Source organism: Varroa destructor, unplaced genomic scaffold (genome assembly GCF_002443255.2).
Source record: "Varroa destructor unplaced genomic scaffold, Vdes_3.0 BEIS01000004.1, whole genome shotgun sequence".
Lineage (NCBI taxonomy): Eukaryota > Metazoa > Arthropoda > Arachnida > Mesostigmata > Varroidae > Varroa > Varroa destructor.
In genome coordinates, this window is record NW_019211457.1 from 7,613,716 (window position 1) to 7,626,535 (window position 12,820).

Here is a 12,820-nt window from a genome sequence, read left to right on the forward strand (position 1 = left end):
GTAGCAAACGGTGTTTTACTTGCTGCGTACTGGTACGCTCGTTTGCAGCAAAGAGCGACTTTAGTGTAACCACTAGAAGAATATGATGTTGGCAGATGTCTTTTTAGGTGGCTCTAGCTTTTAAGGATCAGGAATGAACATTATATGGGTTCGATTTGAGCATAAATTGTCACAAGCCCATATGTGCAAAAGTAATCTTCTTATGTGGCACACGATTCGATTAGGCTTAAATATGGAACGTGATTAGAAAATCAGTGTTGTTGAAAATTCGACGTTTTTATCTGTTGTTGGTTCACCGCCTTGAACCAACGTTGAACTAATGATGTCGTCGAAGAACGAACATAGAACCGACATACTGAAAACTTCTAAGAAACATTAACAGCAAATCGAAGGCAGTGCGCAAAAAGGAGACATGTTTTAGCCGTGTTTTTAACGATGAATTTTTAGTGGAATCACTGTAGTGCTTCAAACGAAGAAATCAGTTATCGACGTGGGCCTGGTTAAAATCGAGAGTATTTTTTAGAAATGAACAGTAACACGAATAAGCTAGAAAATATACGAAATACTCTAATATAGATTTCGGGATATGTCTGGTATGGACCTCTTGAACGTTTTATCGGTAAAAAAATCTTTAATCAGTGAATACTTTTCTATCTCTTTCACATCCAACCCGATACAAAATCAGCGCTCATTTGAACAGCCGTACAGATGAAAGAAAAATTGTGGCTTTATTTTAAGTCAAAGGAAGATTTTAATGTTCTTCAGCGGATACTAAGGAACAAGAAAGTTGGACATGGAGCGACCGTTTGTGTATGTTCTCGACACGAAACGCTTTTTTAGCCGAAATCGAACACTTTAATTGTTATCGACAAATGAAGAGAAAAGTTGTTATATAAATATGAATTAAGTATTATTATACCCAGCTATTTTTTTACCTAGTATTGTTATACACACTAATAGCCGATCTTTTGACCGATTCCCTGTGATTAACATAGTAACGGCGACAATATATTCGGTTCATCACACCAGTCTTACGTTTAGGCGTTTTTGTAAATTGTTTATGCCCAAGATGTGTTATCGGGAGAAGCAAAAGATGCTCTTGTCAAGCTAGCTCTGGAAATTTCGTACAGGAAAAATCGTAGCGGCTGATTAACTATGAAAAAAATTGGTAAAATAGTTGCGATCGTTGAGCAAAATCAGGACCTGAGTAGATATGACATCGCCAAAAATCGAATATCTATTGTAAAATCAACTGAAGGAAACTTGCTATAGTAAGCAGCGCGATGCTAAGTTAAAGGTCATCCACTCAATTGCGTTTGCAAAATCAAACTTGAAACCGTTTACGAAACAGTTAATCAAGGGAGGGGTGGACAATTTCTGGGTTTTGCTTTCAGGTTTCGGGCAGATTATGATCTGTTTCAGTCTCTGCAGTAATAACGGTAACGTTGTTTCAACGGAAAAATTAAAAAAACCGCTTGTAACAGTTTATCGTCCAGAAATCAAGAAAGGTTCCATAGCGATGAAATTATGCTGCACCCAGGAAAATGAACGAAGATCCTTGACCCAAATTGCGCATGTTTAGTGTGGAAATATTGTTTTAAAATATTAAAAAAACATATATGTGCTTACACTTTGGCTTGAAACCCGTTAATACTTTTTTTTTTCGACGATTTAATGTATATGTATATGTATGGCTGTGGATTGGTTTGATTCTTTTGTGTTGAAAAGGAACGCTGGTCTCGACCCCGTAGATGCCGTTTTTATTCACCGAACGAGTCATACAATAATAAAAATCTAAGAATTTACTTTTAGAAAGTAGACAGATTCGTTCAAACAAACAAACAAACACACAGGTTTATTTGCACTCGGAAAATCTTTTCTGCAAATAGATGTTTCCCCCGTTTTACGGAAATATAAACCTGTACTATATTATTTTTATTATTAACAACGATCAAAATAGGTAAAATCGGACATCTACGCATCGTAACATGGTACATAATGGCTAATAGCAAGCTGATATGAAAGAGAAACAATTCGAGAAATGACTTCGCGCCTACATACTCACGAAATTAGTTGTGTTGCTGATTAAGGTCCCCAGTTAAAACTGGATCAGATGACGAAACGTCACGAATCTATGGAAGGTTTACAAAATCAGATCTTGTCAGAAATGGCTTGAGTGCCGTGGGAATGCTACCATTTTTACAGGTAGTCCGGCTTGACCAGTCTCTCTAGTTTCAGTGGCCCGGTGAAGGTACTGATTGTTAGGGCGATACTTCGCGGTACTCAGATCTTTTGTCAGTACGAGACAATGGATTACTAAGTGATGTAAATACTATTGATTCCCTCTATTTACGCATGTTATGTTTTATTGATCTACTGTTGGCCTCGTCTAATCAGGGGTATGGCCCTTCAAACCGCCGCATCGATAACTAAATGAGAAAAACGCTTGTATTAAGGCAACGTATTTTCCAAAACAATGTCTTTATTCTAGTGTACGCTGGGGTGCGCAGGTCTAGCGGTTGTTGTCAATACACAATGATTCTTCTATATGAATATCATGATTCTGGCAGCATCGTATGTAAATTTAGAGAACTGAATTGTTCGATTTAATGCAGACGTTTTGACCATAGCTTTACGTTTGGGACAAAGCACCGAGTGAACTTATGAGTTCATGGTGGAAGAAAAGCCCATGAGGGCAATACCACTGTTGCACGGCTTCTAAGTAACATCCCTAACGAATATTAGAACATTTAAATACTATAATTGGAAACCAATAATGGGAAAAACCACCCTCAATTAGCAGCGATCGCATCCATGTTTTACATTGAAGCCGCAACCGATATGCTGAGCGGCGTCCACTAAAGGTTCTTCATTTATGAAGTGGTTTACTCCGATCAGTTAAACTAAATCCTTTAAAGACCATGTGAAAGCTTGTGAAGAACGTGTGATCCCATGATCACAATTGAACATAAACGATTAACGATAGTGCTCGACTAATTAACTCTGCCTGATGCCTATCCCTGATGTTGATGGTGGCCTGTTCCCACTTTTCTTAGTAAGGAGTATCCTTTGTTTGTTGTTTTGAGGAAAAAAAACAAACAGTTCATGGTACACTTGAAAAATGTAAAGAATATATTATAGAATAGAACGATTCACATTTAAATGAGCTCCCTCTTTCGTTAAGGACTTTTGTAAACCTTTGCTTAAAAAATCAACAAAGCTATTCATACAATTGGATCTCGTCATTATTAAACATCGATCATCATCACTTTAATTCACTTTTGTTAGTAGCATAGATATAATAATATGTTGCCAGAAAATGAAACATTTTTTGATCAATTGGCGATGCATTATTAAGTCTGTTGTGTTGATTATAGGTCGGTGACGCAGCTCAAAGCCGATGCAAGCTCCGTTGGGGGTCTCGGCCCCTTGGGAAACGCTGGTGACCTAAATTGTTCGGATTCGCTGTTTGACCTCAACCGCGCACCAGACATCATCCAACAACAGCCGGCCAATACAGGACATCGAGGCCTGGCCGGCGACACGATGGACTTGAAGCAGCTCGGCAAGATAAAAAGCGCTGAGCATCCTCGTCAAGTCATCTCTACGAACAGTCCAGGTAGATTGACGGGCGGTAAGGCCGGCCATCATCAGACAGTCTATCCCTCACCTAATCTTTAGTATGCCCGCACTTACTATTGCCGCTACGGCTCAATTGCGACTACGGGCGTCCAATGGAATACTGTTAGATAACTTTTTGCGGTTTGAACACACAAATAGTTAAGTGATTCAACTTAGTAACCAATACGCGAAGAGATCCACGGAATAGGATTCAGAACAATAAGACGATTGAACTCTGCAACCTGGAACAGTGAATGAGCGGTGCGATAGTTGTGGATAGTATTTTATAGCGGGATCTGATTTAAAAGCAGCTCAAGTATATTCAAATAAGATATACCTAAAGAAAGACCGTAGGCAGACGGACCACATATTTGGATGAGACCAAATTGTCCACTTTGTTTTTCCTCTGAAGTAAACCGAGTAAAACGCTATGTACTGTGAGTCAACTAAAAGGCAGCACAAACGTATATCGATAGATTTTCATTTTAAAATATATATGCATACGTTATATATAAGGGATACGGCGCTTTAATTGGGATTTTTTAACGCTTTGTTTCTAAAACAATACCTGAATAGAAACAAGCAATTTCAAATAAAATAAAGTATAAGCTTTATAGATAAAGGAAAATAACAATGTTATTATCGGCGTATACAAGCACTATTTACCGCAGTCACTCTTTCGACTCGGGGCCTAAACTACTCACCATTGTTTTTTATAATTTTTTTAAGATATTTGCTTCATTAATTCGTAGATGAGCTCTCAATAGTGAGCGTGCGTTAGGCAATATTTCAAATGCTATAAGCAAGAAAGGAATTAGCGAAATTAAATTTTAGGCTAACGAAAGGCCGGACGTTCTAAGACTGCAACATACAAAAGCACAAAAAGCCTTTTTGAAACTTATCTGGACGGTCCACTTGATAAATGGTATCTTCCTTTGTATTTCTTGAAGAAAAACTCTAGGTGTATAAAACGTGATTGGTTTTTTGAGCTATTTTGATATATTTTCAGTCTAAGACCTACTGAAGCCCTCGTCGGGTTTTTCAGAAGCCGCACGAAAACTAGCAATAAAATAGACAGCCGATTTCTAGCAGAAAACCAAATCTTTGATTTCGGTAGGGGGTCCGTTTAGCGTGATGAAATTGGGCAGTAGCTCGCTCTTGTTCAAATCGACGCATTGGCTTTTACCACAAACAGAGTCTCTTCTATTACGAAGAGCAGCCTTATGACAAACAGCTCGCCAGAGTTTATTCTAGTTTAAGTGCTATATCCTGTGAATGCATATCATAGCAGGTCACCGGCATCGGTTCAGTCCTCCATCTTTCTTCCACCACCAGCTCTTTACTTTGACTTAGATGTTTTGCAGCTGCGGCTTTTACAAAGTATATGCTCACTTTCGTCTGAGCATCGGTGATACTTCAACGCAATACGTTCCTGGCTGAGATTATAACTACGACGTTAAATTCCATCTGAATAACAAGTAAACAAACTTTCTTTGGGTAAACCTTTATCTATCAGTATCGTTTAGTGATGGTTTCATTATTTTGTTCTTAGCAAAACCAGCCGATAACGTGAGAAAGGGTATAATATTTTTAATGGACAAAACTACCCATTTATAACGTAAACAATATTGTATCTCTCAGATTTTACAACTCATGAGGATGGCGAATGTGGCTTATTCTACACTACCTCGACGGGAGGTCTCATAGGGGGTGGCGTGAAAAGAGGGGCAGCTAGTGCTCATTCCACGGAGCTATCCCTCACCGATCCAGTCGTTAGTCCGGTACGTGATTGATCGCATCTTCTGGAACTGACTGCAATAAAGATAACGCTCTTATTTGTCTACATAATAAATACAGAACTGTAACTATGGAAAGCAAGAAAGGCACTCTATGTCGAAAGCCAGTTGAGAAGCAAGAGATCTTCTCTCCCTCTCTCTCTCTCTGTCTTTTTTCTTTTTTTTTTTGTTCAATAGAAAAATAAATATAAAAATATAGAAAATTAATACAAATTAGAAAATAACAAAAACACTAAGTTTACACCTAAATCAACTACTAAATCGAAGATGAGTTAACTTGCTTGTTCGTGATATCTTACTAAACCAGATTGTTCGAACTGTTTTATTTGGCGTCGTTGCTAACCGTTGCTTCAGGCGCCTAAATCTAAGAACGAGGCGGGCTGTGTTTATGCCTGGTTTAACGTTAAATTGTTATTTAATTATTCACCTCCAGGGGTACGGAGGATTCTCAGTTGGTGGAGCTGGGGACCTGAGTCACGAGTCCGCCGCCGAACTGCTTGCAGATACCTGTGGTACTTTACGAAGAAGCGGCAATGGAACCAGCCACAACCAGCATAGCAACAATACCAGCAGTAGAGCCCACAGGATCCCACAGGTAAACACGAAGTCGTTTATGAAACCACTAACATATATATAATATATATATATATATATACATTCATATAGAGTAAATAGTCCTTTAGGTGTGATAGAGTCAAATCTATACTCTGTAGAAATGGTTTATAAGTGGAGAACGTAGTGACCTTTCTTGCTGTAATGTAAAGCAAGACAATGTGGCAATATGCGGACCTTTTATCTTATTATGTGCGCGTCGATTAAACAACCTCCGTCTGAATCGTAATTCTGATTACTTTAAGTATCAACACAGAAGTTCTTCGGTACGTGGTGGCGTCTCTTAAGACGTAGTCTGCATTGCCCTTTTTATTTTATATATATTTTTTTTGAAAGCTAAAATACTAGTCTTATACCCAGAGACGTCATAAAGATTTCCCTTGCCAGCTCCGCTCGTTCTGCCAGCTCTAAATGAAGCTTATTATCTACCTATGGCTGTTAGTGATTAAATAGTCGTACAAGGGATACATACATAAATATATATACACAGGGTGGGGCAAGCTTTCTTGACCACTTGAGAAAAAGTCAGCCATCTGTTTGAAGATCTTAACTTTACATCTGCCAAAGTAGCAACAGAATCACATATAATAGAAATGCAAAATTTCTCTTGATTTTCAGGAATGAGAGCAATAAAATGTTGAGAGGAAAAATCTTATTTTTATTATCAAGTAACTTATTCTCAGACTATTAAAAAACTATATATGCGAGCGTATGGTCTATCTAAATTGACCGTGTTCCACGGCTTTCCGCAGTCAGAGACGCGCAACGATCCAGGCACGAAAGAGATAGAGAAAAGGGAATTAAACCATATGTAGCACTTGCATGGCTTTGCAGGTAATTGCAAAAACTAAGCAATGGCTTCGTCCATTGTGCGTCGAACGCTGAATTGGTCAGTCTCAGTTATCGCTACTATTGTCTGCGAACGAAAAACAAATAGATTTTAGAAGCTATGTAAATTCTATCGTCGAGTCTGCTCCTTTCTGTTCCTTCTGTCTACGAATTGAGACTGTGCACGTTTTCGAAAGTTCGTCGGTGTCAAAGTGGAGCGAGAGGGAGGCGTAGGTGCGTCCATGACCGATAAATATCGATTTTTGCTTATTCCTGGTTTCTGTTTCTCAGTGCCATGAGGCTTGAACGATAACTGACCTAGCAGACCAGTCGGCATTGGCTAGCAAGCATTAGATAGATCGATGAAAAGGATATTAATTGTCCCAGATAAAAATTGTGAACCACCATTGTTCATGCAGACAAAACGTAACACCATTCAAAGGAAGGATCGTAAGCAAGCGGATATTCAACATGCGTCTCGGAAGAACATGTCGAAAAATGATCTTGATCGATAGAAAATATTGATTATTCCTTGCATCCGGTGGGCATTTCTTTGAAGCACGAAAGTACGCAAATGTAGTACTTTTTTTTTTTTTTTTTTTATCAAAATAACCGCTGCCAATGACCTTTGTATCGTACTGGTCTGATGGCGAAGGCAGAGGAAATCATCTTTGAACGAGGAAGCTCGCTGACGGGCTAGTAAAAACAACTGCAACATCAGCTTTGCGGTTCGTGCAATAGCAATAATATATAGATAGTAGTAGCTTTATTGATCATTAATATTCACAAATAACAGACACAGATGGAATACTGAAAGACAAACAATCAGACTCAGTATTGGGGCCTTACGCAGATTCGAAGGAAGACTGAAGCTACAAACACACCCAGGTAGCATTCGATTTTAACATGAAGTTGAAGTAGATCGAACCATCTGGTAAAGTCGCAAAGCATAGTGAAAACAACTACCAGTTAAACGAAGATAACTGTATCAAAACATTGCTATGGTAGTAGTCTGTGCTCACCGTAATTTTCTGAGTGTCGCATGTGTCGCGATCTACTATAGAATCTAACAAAGAGCTGGATTCGTGAAAAATCCCACCGTGTCCTCGGCTTCTATATGTCGTTGCAGTTTTTCTCTACAGATTATATAGGCTTAAATTGTTTTTTTCTCCAACTCGTAAATAAAAACCATTAATTTTTCGAAGGGCATCAAACTGTCATGTCAAGACATTAGACTGGCTTGCACGACAGTAGATATTGAAACTCAAAAGCTTTGTCTATTATGCCTGCTATAGTACAGGATAGGTTCGATAGCAGCGTGATGTTGAATCTTTTAAAAATATATTACACTACAAACACAATGAAGTTTGCCCCACTAGGTGACTCAATGTTGGCCTGCTTCGTAGTAGTCAGATAAAAAGGAAATAGTGTCGCTTATCGATCGCCTACACTCGATCACGCAGAAAAGCATGGATAACTATCATAGGTACCTTTGCACCGATACGCATCGTTGTACACCTCGTTTATCATACATGTCTACAATTATCGGTAAAATAGAGAACATCGATATAAACAGCTAATTGTCTTTTACGATCAAAGATCACTTATTAGGTATTTATCTATGATTAACGAGGGTCCACTCCTTTCTGTGCTACAGAGATTCGATTCCGGTCATTCGACTGAATCGTTGCAATCAACAGCTGAGAACTGCTATTTGTATATGTTTTGCCTAATAAACGTAGCTGGATAGGCGTACCTAAAAGATACATTTTCGCTTCAAAGGACCCTTGGCGCGGCATAGATCCTATTGCCATCCGGCCTTCGAGGCTAGTCTCAATATGAATGAAACTCGACAAGTGCTTAGATTTATCGGTCTGTCCGCTGTCCTCAGGTTGATACTGGGTCCGATCCATATTGTACCCAATTCTAAATTCTGTCGGCTTTTTCCCGTATGATCCTGCATATATGAGATTATTTCACACCTTGGCTATATATTTATTATCTCTGGATACTTTTTGAGTGTGCAAGGTTAATAACGATGACCATATCCTATCGATCAAACGTAGTTCTGCTGATTCCTATTCGAGTTGTTGTTAGAACTAGGCGTGTTTTTTCTCTAAGCCATTATTATATATATTCATGTGAAAAAAAAACTCCGTAGCATCGAACTAGTACACACAGCCTGTTGTTGCCCCTGACTGGACATACAACGTTGACTGGATTTAGACGTACACGAACATGTGCGCGTCCGCTGTCAGGCTGTGCGTACATTCGCTCCTTTCGAACGCTGAGCTGGCAAGCACGACGGTAGAACGTACCTCATCATTGTTACTGTTGTGAACAGTATATCGGCGTCGGCCGACACGATACTCTCTACGATACAACAACAAAATCATTAACATGCGGGCCTTATACGTAGACGGTGCGAATAACGAGGGATAAGGGCAAAGGAAGACGGAGAGGTTCATGAATATGGAGCTGGAATTGAGGGGGTGTAGAGTTCAGATCTTAATGCGTGTCTGCTTGTGAACCGCAGATTGCCCAAGGCGTCTGGTGGCTGTTTGGCTTGAGAAGCTGACTGAATTTCAAAGTAAATTAACGAACTAGATGAATCGGTTTGTAACTGTTGCAGCGTTAGTAGGATTAGCATTTGTTACTGGCATCTGTGATAATTTATCACAGAAACAGAATATGCGCGCATGTATGAATAATTAATCATTGCATTGAACATTATCTGAATTAAGATGATGTATTTGTCGTGGTAGTATGTTAGATAATAGAAATCGGAACTCGGGTGATTCATTTGCTGCGTGTCTGACAGAATTTTATACGCAAGCCACCCTGGGAGTGTACGCTGGTATTACGAACGAGGTGCGCGTGTACTTGTGTACTCAGCGATCAACGATCTTATGCAAACGACATTCAATTAACTAGAGGGACAATTATTAACTAAATCATCAGTCTAGCGCGTTCGATATTTGAATTCTCGTTTCAGTCCGCGGTTGATCTCTACGCCACACTCCGAACTCAACAGCGTTCTCAGCGTAAGCCTGGCTTGCTGCAACTCAGCAATGTTGAGGAGATCTGTAGTTTGACCAATGGCAGCTTGGGGGGAGCTCCACGTTTACTCCCTGGCGGCGGCGGCGGCGGCGGCTTTGGCGGAGTAGGGCATGGCGTGCACAGTGACCCGCCGCCTCCACCATCGAATTCGAGTCTACTCGATCAACATTTTCGGCACGTGAAAACAGGCCTCACCAGCGGTGCGATAGTTAGTCCTACTTCGCATAGCCGTCAGATTTCTTCTTATCAACAGCAGCAAACACAGCCGCATCCGGAGCAACATCAACAGCAACTCCATCATCATTCGACATTGATAAGCGCGCCGCCCTCAAGCGGGGCTCAAGCGAAGTCAACACCCGGGTCTATGTCCAGCGTACCCGGAATGACGTCCATGATTTCACCGATGATCTCGCCGTCCTCTGTTGGAATCGGTGTTGGCCTCAATGGTGGCATCAACAGTAGTAACTCAACAGTTAGCTCCGTTACTCTGGCGTTATCGTCCACGACATCGGGAACGGATGTGGTCCCCCCACTGTCCCAGCAACAACCTGGGGATGAAATTTCATTTTTAAGCACGCTGCAAAAACGCAAGCGGGTGGCACAACAACAGCATCAATCGAATAACCAGACATCGACATCATTGTTACAGCTGCAAGAGGATAACGCCGTCTCGGCGACGGCGGCGGCGGCGGCAGCAGCAGCAGCGGCAGCTGTTGGAACGGTAGGAACTTACAACTCCTCGCGGGAAAGTTGTGTGTGATTAACAAATTCTCTTTTCGTGAGTTGGTGCGTGTGTGAATGCGTGTATGGTTGTGTGTTTGCGTGCGCGTGTGTGTGTGTGTGTGTATTGTAAAATAAAAAGTGAATCGGATGAGGATGTAAACTATGCTGAAGAACGCGATCACGCTTAAGGGGAAAAAGTGGATAGTGAAAAAAATTTATAAAATTAAATCTATCTAGCAAACGTCGAGGAATACAAAGGACGATGTAAAGGCGTTGAGATCGAAGCAGTTACAAATCGAAAATCAGCAGGTGAATAGTGATGAAGAAACTGAAAATGATGAGAAAATTAAATTGAAGCAGAGTGGTATGTATAAGGTAGGCACCCGAATTGAGCTAAGGGTGAGTATATAGTTTTGCGGAAATGAAGCTCGATTAGGCAAATATAGAATAAAGCAAGAGAAAAATGGATACGACGCGAAGGCTAACAGTTGAAACGATGGTGGAACAAGAGGCAAGGTGGTAGTCAAAGCAAGTCAAATTCAACAGAAAAAGACGGAAAGGCAAGCGATTATTTTCATTTTTTTGAGAAATTTTTAATAACAGACGAGAGTCAAAAGCGAATCGTGTGTCAAAATCACCCGACAACTGTGCATAAACCAACAGTATAATTAACTTAGGTATGCATGAAAATTTGGGCCGCCATATTTCGTCGAGTATGCTTGCTAATATATATTAATTGGTATAATAATATAATTATAATTAAGACACGACTAAAAGGATGATGCTAATCAATAGTAACATATTAGCTCACAAATTCGGTAAGACTTCTTCCCGGTCAGATATGTATTGAAATCGCAGTATTAAATAAAATTGAATATTACGTAGAAGTCACTAACAACTATGCGACATAACAAATGCCGACAAGAGCGTATGCACACTATTGCTAGATAAGAAAAAATTCCTATCTAAAATAAATCGTTTTTTCAAAATTACTGGGCCATCGACGGAAATGAAAAGTATAACACGACACAGACAGCCAGGTACGTAGAGGTCTACAGCAATTGCTAATGTAATAAGTGCATGAAAATCCAGGAAAAAGTACATAGCAGACGAACACCGAAGCGATAAAGGATTTACTCTTGCGAATCTGCGCGTAGAATGGCGGGACGGAAAGGGAATAATCCAGCCGAGAGCTGGCAAATGGAATGTCGTAATCCGTGTGAGTACTAAGGTAGCTTAGAATAGGTAAAGAGAAATGATAGACCCGATATACTGAGGCGTGCTGAGCGTGTATCCTGTATGCAGGGTTCATGCTTCACCTTGGAGGAGAGCACAACAAAGAAATGGACTAGAGTAAAATTAATGTGTACATATAATCAGAATATATTGTATCTTCTTGCGATAATGTGTATAATTGTATTTTGAAAACTCTTTGTATAAAAAAAAAACGAAAAAGAAAAAAAAAGCAAAATTGGCGGCAAAAAAAATTTAAAAAGATGAGAGAGGAACAGAGGGAAGACAAAAAAAAGAATGCAAAATAGCAAAGGCGGAAATGGTGACAAAATCTAGACTGATAAAGATGACTGTGTTGAGAAGCTGTATGCGAAAAAATTGATTAGAAGCGCGCACTGTTAAACAGGTCAGATAATGGTGTTTGGCCAAATCATGGATGGAGTGGAAGTTGTCGGATAGACAACTCAAGGACAAGAGAAATTGAGCACTTGGCCTGAAAGACAACGCTAGTGACACAAATAACATAAACATAAATCAACATGACACGAAATAAAATACGGAAATAGATTGTAGCCGTGTGTTAATTATGTTTTTCTATTCTTCATTGAATTAAATACGATCACAATCGATTAAAGTGAAGTCGAATCGAACGGAATTAATAAAATGGTTTAAATATATGAATGATACAATAAATATGACACTGTGATGGTCTCAATATAAATGATTTTTTTTCTAGCGGTAGACAAAAAGGGAATGTGTGGGTATATTAACGCGTGTCCTAAACACCGTGGAAATCCAGCTTTAGACTTTTCGAACTTTCTTCTTCTTCTTCTTACCGGTTCAATAGAGAGCTCTGACGAGAGCTAAATTTAACGGACCTTACTTCTATATTCTATAATACGCGATCCGATTAACTGGACGATTTAAAGGCAACTTGTTATACTACT

The 12,820-nt window shown here is 39.7% G+C and overlaps 1 protein-coding gene and 1 long non-coding RNA gene across 5 annotated transcripts in view; one reads left to right on the plus strand and one right to left on the minus strand.

Annotated features, from left to right (window-relative positions):
* Window positions 1-12,594, plus strand: part of LOC111250378 (uncharacterized) — a 59,869-nt gene extending 47,275 nt beyond the window's left edge. For both annotated transcript variants that reach the window (XM_086986869.1, XM_022805547.2), the window contains exons 13-16: window positions 3,378-3,619; window positions 5,263-5,402; window positions 5,851-6,012; window positions 9,853-12,594. In XM_086986869.1, coding sequence (XP_086842995.1) covers window positions 3,378-3,619; window positions 5,263-5,402; window positions 5,851-6,012; window positions 9,853-10,677 — 1,369 coding nt within the window. In that variant the 3' untranslated portion in view covers window positions 10,678-12,594. The remainder of the gene's footprint in view (window positions 1-3,377; window positions 3,620-5,262; window positions 5,403-5,850; window positions 6,013-9,852) is intronic.
* Window positions 1-12,820, minus strand: part of LOC147755795 (uncharacterized) — a 41,096-nt gene that overhangs the window by 5,870 nt on the left and 22,406 nt on the right. For 2 of the 3 annotated variants that reach the window (XR_015326272.1, XR_015326269.1), the window contains exons 2-3: window positions 5,309-5,433; window positions 2,066-2,132 (exon numbers count right to left, since the gene is read on the minus strand). This is a non-coding gene — a long non-coding RNA (uncharacterized LOC147755795). The remainder of the gene's footprint in view (window positions 1-2,065; window positions 2,133-5,308; window positions 5,434-12,820) is intronic. The other variant, XR_015326270.1, reaches the window with a different exon arrangement.